At 37.0% G+C, this 13,506-nt stretch overlaps 1 protein-coding gene across 2 annotated transcripts in view; it reads right to left on the bottom strand.

The window, feature by feature from the left end:
* PPP1R21 (protein phosphatase 1 regulatory subunit 21) overlaps nucleotides 1–13,506 on the bottom strand; it is a 55,290-nt gene that overhangs the window by 15,778 nt on the left and 26,006 nt on the right. For both annotated transcript variants that reach the window (XM_019719154.3, XM_074331951.2), the window contains exons 12-15: nucleotides 12,116–12,252; nucleotides 7,869–7,961; nucleotides 3,414–3,541; nucleotides 838–990 (exon numbers count right to left, since the gene is read on the bottom strand). In XM_019719154.3, coding sequence (XP_019574713.2) covers nucleotides 838–990; nucleotides 3,414–3,541; nucleotides 7,869–7,961; nucleotides 12,116–12,252 — 511 coding nt within the window. The remainder of the gene's footprint in view (nucleotides 1–837; nucleotides 991–3,413; nucleotides 3,542–7,868; nucleotides 7,962–12,115; nucleotides 12,253–13,506) is intronic.

A 13,506-nucleotide genomic window follows, 5' to 3' on the forward strand; every position in this document is an offset into this window, starting at 1 on the left:
ATTGCACATAACAATGAAAAATAGGAAACAACCTAAAAATCCACTAGAAATAGATTAGTTAATTAAATTATTACACATTTACAAAATGAAATACTATAGAGGTATTAAAGGATAGCAATTTATAGTAGGTTGGTGCAAAAGTAATTGCGGTTTTTGCAATTATTTTTAACCTTTTAAACCGCAATTACTTTTGTACCAACCTAATATTTATAGATATACATTTTTTGATATATAAAGATATGCATGCTGCATTAAGAAGGAAAAAAACAGATTCTAAAACAGCATATGTACCCAGATACACTGCTTTTTATAGCACGTGTGTCTGTGTGCACACACAGACATACATTAAACTTGTTTTGGCTATAAATACTCATATACTCCAACGAAGTTAAGAATAGCAGGTTTTGGGTGATGGGATTTGGGGTGACCATAATTGCCTTCTTCAAGTACTGCTGTATCTTCTCATTTCTTTTTTGCAATGATTGTGTGTCCTTACTATGTTCAGATAAAAATCATAAATGTATTTCAATTATTTTTCGATCAATACAAGTTTAAGATTTTTCTGGTTTGACACTTATGGGCTGCCTCACCCTGAACACTCTACCAGGCACTGGGGACATGAGTCCAACATGGCCTATGCACATACCATCTGTCAGGGAAGGTTTAGGTCTCTGTCACCTCCTCCTCCCCAAAGGACCCCCCAACACCCAACACCAACTACTTGTGCCTCAAAATTGTGTGAAACCTAAATAATATGAACTGTGCAAAGACGCGTGCCATTCTCTGGAATTATTCTGATGTTTCCTCTGATTTAAATGGTAACAGCAGCTCACAAACCTTTCTCAGAGCTTTCATATAGGCAGCAGCTTTTTTCTTGTATTGCAGCATGCATTCGGCTGAAAGAGGGCTGATGAATCCACTTGCTGCCTTAGGCCCATAGCTCAGTGAAGCAATGAAGTAGTCCACATTGTTGCTGAAGAAAGATGCAATCTAAATGAAGTGTAACAAGATAATAGATTTTGTTTTCCAATAGTGTATCTAAAATATATATCTAACAGCTTTTGAAGCAAAGTTAAAGATACTGAGAACAGAAATGAAAATGCAGCACCTGCCCAAAAGCCCACATTTATTTATTTGAGATTTCCTTGGCGATGATTTACAGTAAAAAGACAATAACAGTATAAATATTGAGACCAGACTTCTGACAGGTTTTAATCTAGACAATTTTTATTCTTCCTGAAAACCAAAACTGATTCTGATTGATTTAGAATGTTCCTGGACGATGCTCATGAGCTCTCGACCTCATTAATTCTGCCACTGCTCTCAAAATACACATATTTGGGTTTCCACATTCCGTTTGTATTTTAATTTTGAATGTTTCTTGTTCCAGTATAAGCTATGACACAGACACCTTGAATATGTAATGTCTACTTAAATTTAATTCTGTAAATCTCCATCTGTACATTACAAATAAAATCGACAGACAATTAACAGACCCCTGTCATTTTCTGATGAAACATTTATTAAATCTACATAAGCAGCCACAAAGATCCATGACTGCAATTTTGCTGAGCCATGACTGTGAATCTGGTGAAATGATGGCATAAATAAAAATGTCTAACAGAAGTCTTAGCCAGAAATAGTAAAGTCTTGGGTATCTTCAAGAGTAGTCTATGTTGATAAATAAGAAAAAGTGACTTATGAAGGAGTATTCTCCCTTGGCAAAAATTGCTCAACAGGCAGGCAATTAATTACTAGGGGCCTGAAAGGTTACATTTTTCATTAATATTTTACTTTGGCAAATGAAATTCTATATTATGTAGTATTCAAGAAAATAAGGACTCTAAAAATCTTGAGCTATCTATTCCTTGTGAATAACATGGACAATCATTTACCCAGTGTTTGCATTTAGGTCATGGTAACATATGTGAGGTTTATTTTCTTTCCTTTTTCTAATATGTCTACATTTCCCAAATGTTCTTTAATATGCATATGTTACAGTTTCCCACTGGGTTTTTTTTTTAATTACAAACAATAAAATTTATTTTAATCGTGCTCGCTTCGGCAGCATATATACTAAAATTTATTTTAATCAAATCACATTAGCTAAGTATTAAGCTATCACAAACTCACATTAGTTCAGATACTTATTTTAGTTAAAAACCATTTATAAAAAATTTGCACCAAAGATCAACTACCTTTCCTCGAAACATGTTAAGGTTTCAGGCAAACCACATCTAAAATAAGCTATGAGTATACAGGTATTTAATATTCTAGAGCTCTCATAAAACATGGCAAATACAGAGACTCCTATAAAATGCCAACATCTCCTTTTCTGGAATTTTTCTTAATTGAATCAAAGTTAGAATTATCCTCAGAAAGCTTCCAGCCTGCCTGTAGGTAAAAGAATTAAAGTGGAGGCAGCAGGGATGGTCTTCTAACTGAGGAATCCTGTAGGCACAGATCTGAGAGCTGACAGAACCTCAAGATAACACCTTTTAATTATGACCTCAAACTACAGCAAACTGTCATCAACACCAGTCTCAGTTTGGGAAGGATGACACTGAATAGCTGACATAATTTATGATCCACTGAAAAAAAATTTGTTTCAGTCAGAAAAATAATGGTATACAAACAGAGGTGGAGATTAGCATTTCCTTGAGAAATTATGAGGAGTCTGTTAAAATAAATGGGCTAAGATAATCCTGAACACAGTCCTTTTAGTTTTATACATATGGGTAATTCTCACAGAAATCTTAATCTCTAAAGCCATTGGCAATAGCCATATGAACATTTATGGCATTCTTGGAACATGACTTCCGCTGAAACTAGATATCCAAGATGGAACAAGCTTTAAAGAAACTGCACTTTGGTCATTGTAATGATAATAATTAAGTACTTCATGATCCAAATGATCATTATCGAATATTAACAGTTCAATGAAAAGACACATGCTGAAGTCACTTTAAAAGTACTTGTTAAGGTACAGAACCACTGAGGTAGCATGACTACAAGTGTTACCAAAACATTAACAAAAAGCTTGGGGGAAAAAACCAAAATATTAACAGAATATTTTTATTTTTTATGTATCCCAATTGCTAAATAGCAGGTCTTTGGTATACACAAGGATCAATACTGAGACCAACTAGGATCTTTAAATCATCAAATATTTCATTAAAACAAAGAGTGAGTGATCCATTTACTCATCACAAATGCTTAATAATAACTATCATATTGTTTTAAGTACTGGGTAGGGAGGAAGAAAAGGGAGGCAACTTTATTTTACAAAAAAGCTTGTTATTCCAAAATCCTTTTACAGATCAACTTTCCTATATTATTCAAGGAAGAAAAACAAAAAAAGGAGCGTATTTAAGAATTGAATTTAATGTCAATATAAACTAGAGAAAAATTACCTTTCCTGCTCCATTTGTTAATGCCATTACTGATGAGAGGATACAGTCATTTGTTGTTATGAGCTTCTGTGTTGCTGTTGGAAGTTCATGCTCTATTGTTGCTTTTTGACTATAATGTTTGGAAATATCTATAAAAGCAATCAATGAGAATTCATTACTACTATATACTAGATAACTAGCAGATTAATTTCTCATATCTACTGTTAGAAATTTACAAAGTAAATTTGACAAAAAATGGTCCTAAATATCAAGATTGTGCTGAATACCAATTAGGTCATAAATCTACGTGGAAAGACCGAGAGAAGTGAGGGACTCTTAACACCATCCTGGTATTTCCATTACAGCCACCAGCTTGTGGGTCTGATTCTCCCTCATTTGAATGTTAACCCTAGTGTTGGGTAAATGACCCTGACCAGTATTTACCAGTTAAAAGTCCTGATCTGATAGTCCAATAGGCACAAATGACAATTTATCTCATACTTATATCAGCAAACCATGAGGTCGGAACAGAAGGGCCAACGTAAGCATGATGTCCCATAATTCTTATTAGACCTTAGCTAGTTTGCTAATACACACTCCTAACAACGAGAAATGTTTGCACAGCCAAATAAGGACTGGATACTCCAGTGTCTGACTTCATGTGCTATTGCCTCCAGTCCAAGAATGTTACAACCAAGGCTTTTGGTTAGAGAAGCATAGGGGAGAGGCTTAGATATAAACATGTTAAGAGAAACTACAGTACATGAAACTAGCCAAACAGCTAAGCTTGGGGTTTTCTGGGTCTCTCAGAAACAGAATGATTTTGTCCTGAAAATAAGGGAAAATGGGAGAATTAGTAAGACAATGTTGATGTATAAGGAAGGGTAATTCTAGTTTTCAACAATAAAGCGTTTACAATACAGCCTCCTTTAAAGTCGTTTCAAACAGTTCTGTTATAACAGTATTATCATTACCAACAAAGCTAAAAGTAAATCATACAATATGAAAATTAATTTTTATAGCAGGTGTGTATACAGAGACTTTCATTTTTTCAGAATCAAGAAATTTAATTGCTTTTAGACTAGAGATAGTTAAGAGGAAATAAGACTATTTAGAAAGAGATGCTATTTGATATTTAACCTAATATGATCATGATATTTTAACACAAAATTACTCTTTTATGAATAAAATTTTTTTACTAAAATTTTAAAACTAGGGAATTGTTTTATTCATGTATTATATATATATATATATATATATATATATATATATATATGTATACACACACACATATATAAACAACTTAAAATTAACATATTTTAGATTTATAGAAAAGTTACAGAGAGTTTCTGTTAGCCAATGTTCCCTATTGTTAACATCTTACATTACTATGGTACAGTTTCACAGCAAAGGAACCAACTAATGGATACATCACTATTATGTTTAATATATGGTATTTTTAAAAATAAATGATTATCCTCTACATATTCATACGATATCCATGTGAATAAAAATTCTATTGGAACGTTGAACATTTTTTGTAGGCTGAACTTGCTTACCCCTAATGCAGATACTTTCTTTCTATACACCAAAGAAAGTTTTATTCAATGTTTTACAGGAAGTGTACAATGCTACAGTACAACTTGGTTGGTAGGCAATCTTGGTTGATTGCTAGGTGACTGAGATACTTATGAAAGACACACAATACTAAGAACATTTACATGGCTTCTATTGCATAGTCTGACAATAATAATGCTCCCAATTCAATTGTTTACTTTTTATTGAGTCCAAATATTTTAATTATTTAGGGTGTTCCCTGACATTAAATTTAACTCCAAAAAGAAGAAAGAAATTGTGTGACCGAGAACAGAGATTGATTGATTGATTGATTGATTGATTGATTTTAATTTTATCTCTCTTATGAGTCTATCTGCTTTAGAGCTGAGACTAAAGAGCAACAATTCTAACTTAGAATGCCCCTTGTTAAAAGATTAATTCACAGGGCCGGCCCAGTGGCTCAGGCGGTTGAAGCTCTGTGCTCCCAACTCCGAAGGATGCCGGTTCGATTCCCACATGGGCCAGTGGGCTCTCAACCACAAGGTTGTTGGTTCAATTCCTCGAGTCCTGCAAGGGATGGTGGGCTCCGTCCCCTGCAACTAAGATTGAACATGGCACCTTGAGCTGAGCTACCTCCCGGATGGCTCCGTTCGTTGGAGTGTGGGCTCTCAACAACAAGGTTGCCAGTTCGATTCCTCGAGTCCCACAAGGGATGGTGGGCAGTGCCCCCTGCAACTAAGATTGAACACGGCACCTTGAGCTGAGCTGCCGCAGAGCTCCTGGACGACTCAGTTGGTTGGAGCACGTCCTCTCAACCACAAGGTTGCTGGTTCGACTCCCACAAGGGATGGTGGGCTGCGCACCCCCTGCAACTAGCAATGGCAACTGAGCCTGGAGCTGAGCTGCGCCCTCCACAACTAAGACTGAAAGGACAACAACTTGACTTGGAAAAAAGTTCTGGAAGTACACACTGTTCCCCAATAAAGTCCTGTTCCCCTTCCCTAATAAAATCTTAAAAAAAAAAAAAAAAGATTAATTCACGTAGAATACATTTTTATAAATTTCTCTCTCTTTTTATACTGAGACCAGCCTGCCTGCCTGCCTCCCAACTGAGATCAAGCAATTATTCAGGGCAAAGCAGGAAGGGAAGAGGTTTGAAACTTGAGTTCTCTTAAACACAAAGTTTCTTCTGTTAATGCCAGTTAATGCTCGCTCTGAGTTTTCATGAGATACACAACAGTCTTCCAAGCAAGGCAAAGAGATTTGAAGTGTAAACCTAGCAACAGGACCCCATACTCTTGTCAACCATCCTTCCATGTTTCTCAACATTCTCTTTTTATATTCTGTGCATTTTCAAGGACAGAAACAAGTGGAGGCATAAAGGGGGCATAAGGAGCCTCTGATCCCCCCACAATCTCTACCAGCTCATGATAAATAACAACAGTAACAGTCTTTGATTTGGACCATTTGGTAAGTCTTCTCAATCTTATGTAATGTATGAATAAAAGCATCCTTAGGAAACCTTGTATGTTATAGATGAAATAAAATAGAAACAGAAATAAAATGAGGATATTTTTAATGTAAATGAAGTTTTAAGACCCCCCTCATTAGATAGCTACCCTCCACTGCTCTAGCCCCTCCATTACAGGAATGGTGGCAGAAACCACTAGCAGGAACAAAGCATAATATCACCACAGGCAAATTTAGGAAAAGAAAGATAAAAAACCTGTAGCCAAGAGCTACCTGTGGTTTCAGTGGCCTACTTCTAGATTAAGTAAAATTCCGGACTAGAAGACTACTTAAGTCTGAGCTCCCCAAATCAAAAGCTGCACAGGAAAAAGGCAACAACCAGTCCCTTAAATTTTCTATAGACCAGACTAGGTTTTGCAGGGTTGGGATTGACTATTGTCACCTGCCACCAAGACTGTCTATTCAAGCTGTGATTCCTTCAACCAAGGCTAGCTCCAGAGGCAGAGTGACTTTTAAATTGCCTTATAACTGAAGACAAGCCACAGGAAGGACGACTGTCCAGACTGAATTGTAAGATGGTGCTGGGTAATACCGCTGGGAATGAGAATGATTCCCAGTATCCATCTATAGAAGGACCCCAAACATACCCACCTTATACACGCTACCAAATGCAGTTTTCTAAGATTTTAAAAATTATTTTCTGTGAAACTAGTAATTGGTCACTAATTATTAACTAAATACCACAACGAATAAATAATCTAGGCACCTGGGCTATTTTCAATAGTCCTTAATAATTGCCCCTGGCCTCTCCTCCTTCCCCTACCCCAACAGTCTTCAAAATGAAAAGAAAGAAGAAAACCTTGTAGCCATGCAGAGCTACAGATCAGAAATTTTCAGGACTCATAATCACATGCTCAGAAGCATATGAAACACCCTTTGGTAGACCACAGTCTGAGAAGCACACATGCAACCAAAAACTGTCCAAAGCTGAAAAACAGACTTTCATTTCTTAAAGCTCTACTGAACAAAACAGGACTTAAAACAGTCGCTTTACACATAAAAATACATAGGCTGGTGGAAAGTTAGTGCATTCTTATGGGAACTTTAAACCTTGGTTTCCTCAATTCCTTCACGCTTGGGCTCTAACAAGTGCTATGTATTTTGCTAAATGCCTCTGAATACCATGTATGGTTTGATAAAATTCACACACCTGCCCTAAGTCAGTGTAATGTAATTTTGGCTAGCGTACTGCGCATACGGGTTTCTCTTCAGCACTTTGTTTACCTTCAGAAATGAAGCAGATGGGAAAAGCAGAAGGCAGTGAGCTATGCACGTCAACATAAGCCAAATGCTACTAAGCCTTTATCTGGGGTCTAATAGCCTTGGCTGTGTTTGTTTAAATCTCATTCAGACAGATCTGACAAAGGGGGATGAAGGATTTAAGCTTACCTTTCATGACATCATGAAATCCATGCAGAGCAGCACCAACATTTGTTAAAACGGAACTGTAGTTTGTCCGAAGGAGTCCATCTGGCTCCGTACCTAGGAAAACCAAAGTCACAAACCTAAGCATTTTCCCAGAAGATTTCATCTGAAAAACTGACAGCCCACCATCTCCCTCTACTTTTGGGAAGAAAGAAAATGAAGACCACTTGTGATACATTGAAAATAATGGCTCTTAAAATCACTGCACACACATTCAGATTTAACCATGATAAATATAGTCACATCTAACTGATCTGTGATCTGCATCCTCTATGTCCACAAATATTTTTAATGGTTAAGAATGAAAATTAAATTGCTTGGCAGGATTATATTTTTCGTGGTTCTTTTGGAAATGAATGTCTTTGTGAATTTTCACCTTGTTACTATATAACACATTTCTCATTTTATTCTTTCCCTACACATTATTTTTTGATAAACATCACTGAAAACAGTATTATTCAAACATCACAGAGTTCTACTTCTGGCACGACAGCAGGAGCAGCTGCACAGATCTGCTCTCCAGGACAATTAGTGAAAATTATTTAAAAACCACCATTTAAAACTTTCAAAGTGGTCCTAAGAACATACAGCAAATGAGGAAGCACTCAAGAAAAATCTGTAACAATTTGGTAAGAACAGAGAGTGTCTGTGGTATTTGACCCACTCCCTCCCGTCCCCCACCAGCTCATAAGCTAGAAATCCCACTCCAAACTGGCACGGCCAAGACCACAGGTCTCCCTCTCCCCTCACTCCCAGCTGGAAGGCTGCATTTCTCATCTTGCCTCCAGGTACCTGTTGCTGAGGCTAAGTTCTGGGAAAGCACGACTGAGAGGTAAGGGTTCTCTTCCCTCACCCAGCCCCAACTCCTGTGACGGAGGCTCTACCTGGGCACAGTGCTGCTGAGAATCTGGGGCCCTGGGCACCCATGCCCCAGCTCATCGACAGGAGTTCCACGCTGCAAGCCAGGAAGACATGAGCTGCTGTCCTACCCCTCCATAAGTTCTCTGTTACTAATGCAGGGGTGCCACTCTGAGAAAAGCAGATCACTGTTCCCAACCCCAGCAACAGAACCATGCACAGCTCAGAGACTTAGCCCAAGTAGGAAGCAGGTCTTAAAAGAGAAAGCTCTGAATCTTTTTCGAAAGGGATTGACTTAATTTGCAACAGAGTGGAGAAGTTCAAGCCTAAGGGTGCTCTAAAAAATGATGGAGCTTGTAGTGAAAGCAAGTAAGAGGAAACTGGTAGACTCATTAACAATATAAGGTAATCTGTAGGTTGGTTGGTTTACCAGAGAGAACCAGAGAAAGAAACAGCAAAGAAGAGCCCTCCTGGGGTCAGAATAAATCTCAAACACTGATCTCAAAAACTACACCTGCTAGGTACATGCTAAGTCCAAAACTAACTATACCTATAAAGTGGCCTAAATGTAATTGCATCAATCTGCGGTGCAAGTTTTGCCACCAATGCATTGTTGAAAACAAGACAGACATCAACCAACAATTAACAGAGCTTTAAACTTGGTTTGATTAGGGAAGGAGACAAATGAAAGAGAGCCCTGTCAAAACCATTGTCATCCCAGGATAACTGTGTGCACGCCCAAGGCTGAGCTCACTGAGAAGCAACATCAGGGTAGGAAACTTATACTCTGAAAACTACAAAGTAATGTTTAAAAACTTAAAAACCTACATAGATGAAAAACACACCATATTCATGGATCAAAAACTTAACATTATTAAGATGGCAATACTCCCCACATTAGTTTCCCAGGGCTACTGTAACCAAGTTCCATAAACGGAGTGGCTTAAAACAACAGAAATTTATTCTCACAGCCCAGAAGGCCGAAGTCTGAAATCAAGGTGATGACAGGGCCATACGCCCTCCAAAGACTCTAGAGAGGAATCATTCCTGGTCTCTTCCAGCTTCTGTTGGCCCCAAATGTTCCTTGGCTTGTGGCAACGTAACTCCAATCCCTGCTTCTGTCTTCATGTGGCTTTCTCCCCTGGGTCTCTATCTATCTTCAAATCTCTCCTTATAAGGATACCAGTCATTGGACTGGTAGAGCTCTCCCTAAACCAGTAAGACCTCACCTTAACTTGATTACATCTGCAGAGATCCTATTTCCAAATAAGGTCACACACATAGGTACTAGAGGTCAGAACTTCACGTATCTTCTGGGAAGACACAATGCAACCCACAAAACTCCCCAAAGTGATCTACAGGTTCAGTGCAATTCCCATCAGAATCCCAGCTGACTTCTTTGTAGAAACTGACAAACTGATTCTAAAATTCATATGGAATTGCAAGAGACCCACAACCGCCAAAAACAATCTTGAAAAAGAACTAAGTAGGACTACTCTCAATTCCTGATCTCAAAACTTACTACAAAGTAACAGTCATCAATACAGTGTGGTACTGGCATAGGATAGACACACAGACCAATGGAAGAGACCAGAAATAAATCCATACATCTATGGTAAACTGAGTCTTACCACGGGTGCTGAGACCATTCAATAGGGAGAGGATAGTCTTTTTAATGAATGGTGCTGAGACTACTGGATAGCCACATGCAAAAGACAAGCTGGACCCTTGCTCACATTACATACAAAAATTAACTCTAAATGGCTCAAAGACCTAAATGTAAGATCTAAAACTATAAAACTCTGAAGAAAAAGCGGGTGTTAAGTCTTCATGACCTCAGATTTGACAGTGGATTCTTATGTATGACACCAAAAGAATAAGCAACAAAAGATACATAAATTGGACTTCATTAAAATTAAACTTTTGTGCTTCAAAAGACACCATCAAGAAAATGAAAAAATAACCCACGAAATGGAATATTGCAAATCATGTATCTGATAAGGGATTTGTATCTAGAATACATAAAGAACTCTTACAACTCAATAATAAAAAGACCAATAACCTACCTGAAAAAAATGGAGAAAGATTTGAATAGACATGGCTCCAAAGAATAAAAACAAATGGTAAATAAGGACATGAAAAGATGCTTGATATCATAAGATATGAGGGAAATGCAAATCAAAACCACAATGAGATACCACTTCAAAAAACCAGATAACACTGGATGGCTAAAATAAGTCAGATAATAACAAGTGTTGGTAAGGATGTGGAGAAATCAGAGGATGTGGAGAAATCATACACTGCTGGTAGGAATGTAAATGGTGCGGCCAGCTTGGAAAAGTCTCGTAGTTAATAGTTAAACACAGAGTTACCATATGACCCAGCAATTCCACTCCCAGCTATATACCTAAGAGAAGTGAAAAGATATGTCCACTCAAAAACTTGCTCACAACTATCTATAGCATCATTATTCATAAGAGCCACAAGGTGGAAACAATGCAAATATCCATCCGCTGATGGGTAAATAATGTGATGTAGTCATATAATGAAATATTATTCTACAATAAAAAGGAATGAAATACTGATACATGCTACAATTTGGATGAATCTTGAAAACATTATGCTAAGTGAAAGAAGGCAGTCACAGAAGACCACATATTATAATTCCATTTATATAAAATGTTTGTAATAAGCAAATCTATCGACAGAAAGCTGATTAGTTGTCGCTTAGTGCTGAGGAGGGGCAAAAAGGAGAAATAAGAGGGTGACAGCTAAAGAATACAGGGTTTATTCTTGAAGTGATGAAAACCTTGACTGTAATGATGGTGTACAAATCTGTGCATATCCTAGAAACTGTACACTTTAAAGGGGTAAGTGGTATGGTATGTAAATTATATGAAATTTAAATTTTTACAAAAAACAAACAAATCACAGCAGCAGGAAAATCACAGTATTTTTAAAAACATCGTTTAAACTGAGGTCCATTCAATTACCTGAAATACTCTTGAGAAACAAATGGCATTTTTACTACTAAACCTCCCATATGCTATTTGTTGGAAAGTTACTATTAAATTCTTTTGCTTTGTCCATCTACATTTCAAAAGAGGAAGGAAAGAAAGGGAATTAATATTTAATGCATGTCTTCAATGCCTGATATTGTACATTGTTAATTTAACTTAGCAATCACATTTACTTCTTTTTATGAATGGGAAAACAGGCGCAGAAAAGTAAGGTGATTTACCCAAGTGTGTACGAAGCTGGAGGATTTGAATTTGAGTTCTTCTGACCCCAGATCCTGAACCATGAACAACACACAAACACACATACACACACACACACACACACACACTTACTTGGCAAGGCGAGAAGGCCGACGTAAGTCTGCAGCTTCTCAAACACAGCTGTCATCTTTTTCATGTCCTGAGACAGCTCTAGATTCCTGGCTCTTAACGCAGATGTACAAAGAGGAGATTCACATTCTTCTTCTAAACTAGGAATGGGCAGATAGTTTAAAAGTGAGCACCCTGAATGATTTTTCAATTAGCTATAAGAAACCATCTAAATTCTCAAACAATTATATATCCAAAGAGAGACTTTACAAAATTAAAAAAAAAAAAAAAAAAAGATCTCATTTATATGTGTGATCAAAAATTATGGTGAATATTTAAATTTTTTAAAAAAACTTATTACAGCCAAAGACACAGTGCCACTAATCCCCCTCAAAATACTCCCTCTTGCTTCAAACACACTTATCCCATCATTCTTGCCACTTTCCGAAGTAGTTCTGAAAGTCCTCTTTCGTGAGTACGTCATCCAGCATCACAACAATGCTCTATGTCACACATCGCTTTTGGTATACAGCAATTTCTGTCAAATAAAACCATTACAGTGTGTCCTCATCCATCTTCTTCACCAGATCTGGCATCGTACAACTTCTGGCTCTTCCCCAAAGTCAAAATGACCATGAAAGGAAAACGTTTTGAATCGATTCAGGACATTGTGGCAGCCAGAACACCTCAACTGAAGACACAAAAGAGGACTTCCAGAACTGCTTCAGAAAGTAGCAAGAACGATGTGGGGTAAGTGTGTTCGAAACAAGGGGGGGTATTTTGAGAGGGATTAATGGCAATGTGTCTTTTACTATAATACATTTTTTAAAATTTAAATATTCACCGTATTTTTCGATCACACCATGTAAGGTTCCATTTCTTTATACCATAATATATACACCTGCATGCTACAAATCCTATGGAGAAACAAAGGATTAAATGGAAAAAAAATAAAGGCAGGGGTCAATTATTTTTCATCGTAAGAGCAGCACAAAAATGCTTCCCGTAAAAACACTTTCAGGAGAAAAATATTTCACAAACTAAATTCCTAAAGAGAATAGGAAATAGCAGAGAGAAGAATCATTAAGAACTCTTTTTAGTATATTAAGTTGCAAAAGCCGCAGATTGGAAAAAACAATCTACAGAATCAAAAATAATAGTAAATGGTTAACATTCATAAAAAACGTATCACTTTCAATTTTATATTGTTACTGTGGAAAACAATCATAAGGTTAAAAAAAAAACATGTGGACTCTAAAAGTGTTTATAAAAATGTACAGGTACTCAAGTAAAATACTTTTACACACAGCTAGAGAAGTTATTAGCACAGGAATGGTAATCATATCCATTTCCTTGACCTTGCCAATTCTCGTCTTCTACTTTTACTTACAGCAGACGCTTCATTCAATACTAAG

The sequence above is a fragment of the Rhinolophus sinicus genome, chromosome 2 (assembly GCF_057876585.1).
Source record: "Rhinolophus sinicus isolate RSI-liver-muscle chromosome 2, RSI-T2T, whole genome shotgun sequence".
In the NCBI taxonomy this organism is placed as follows: domain Eukaryota; kingdom Metazoa; phylum Chordata; class Mammalia; order Chiroptera; family Rhinolophidae; genus Rhinolophus; species Rhinolophus sinicus.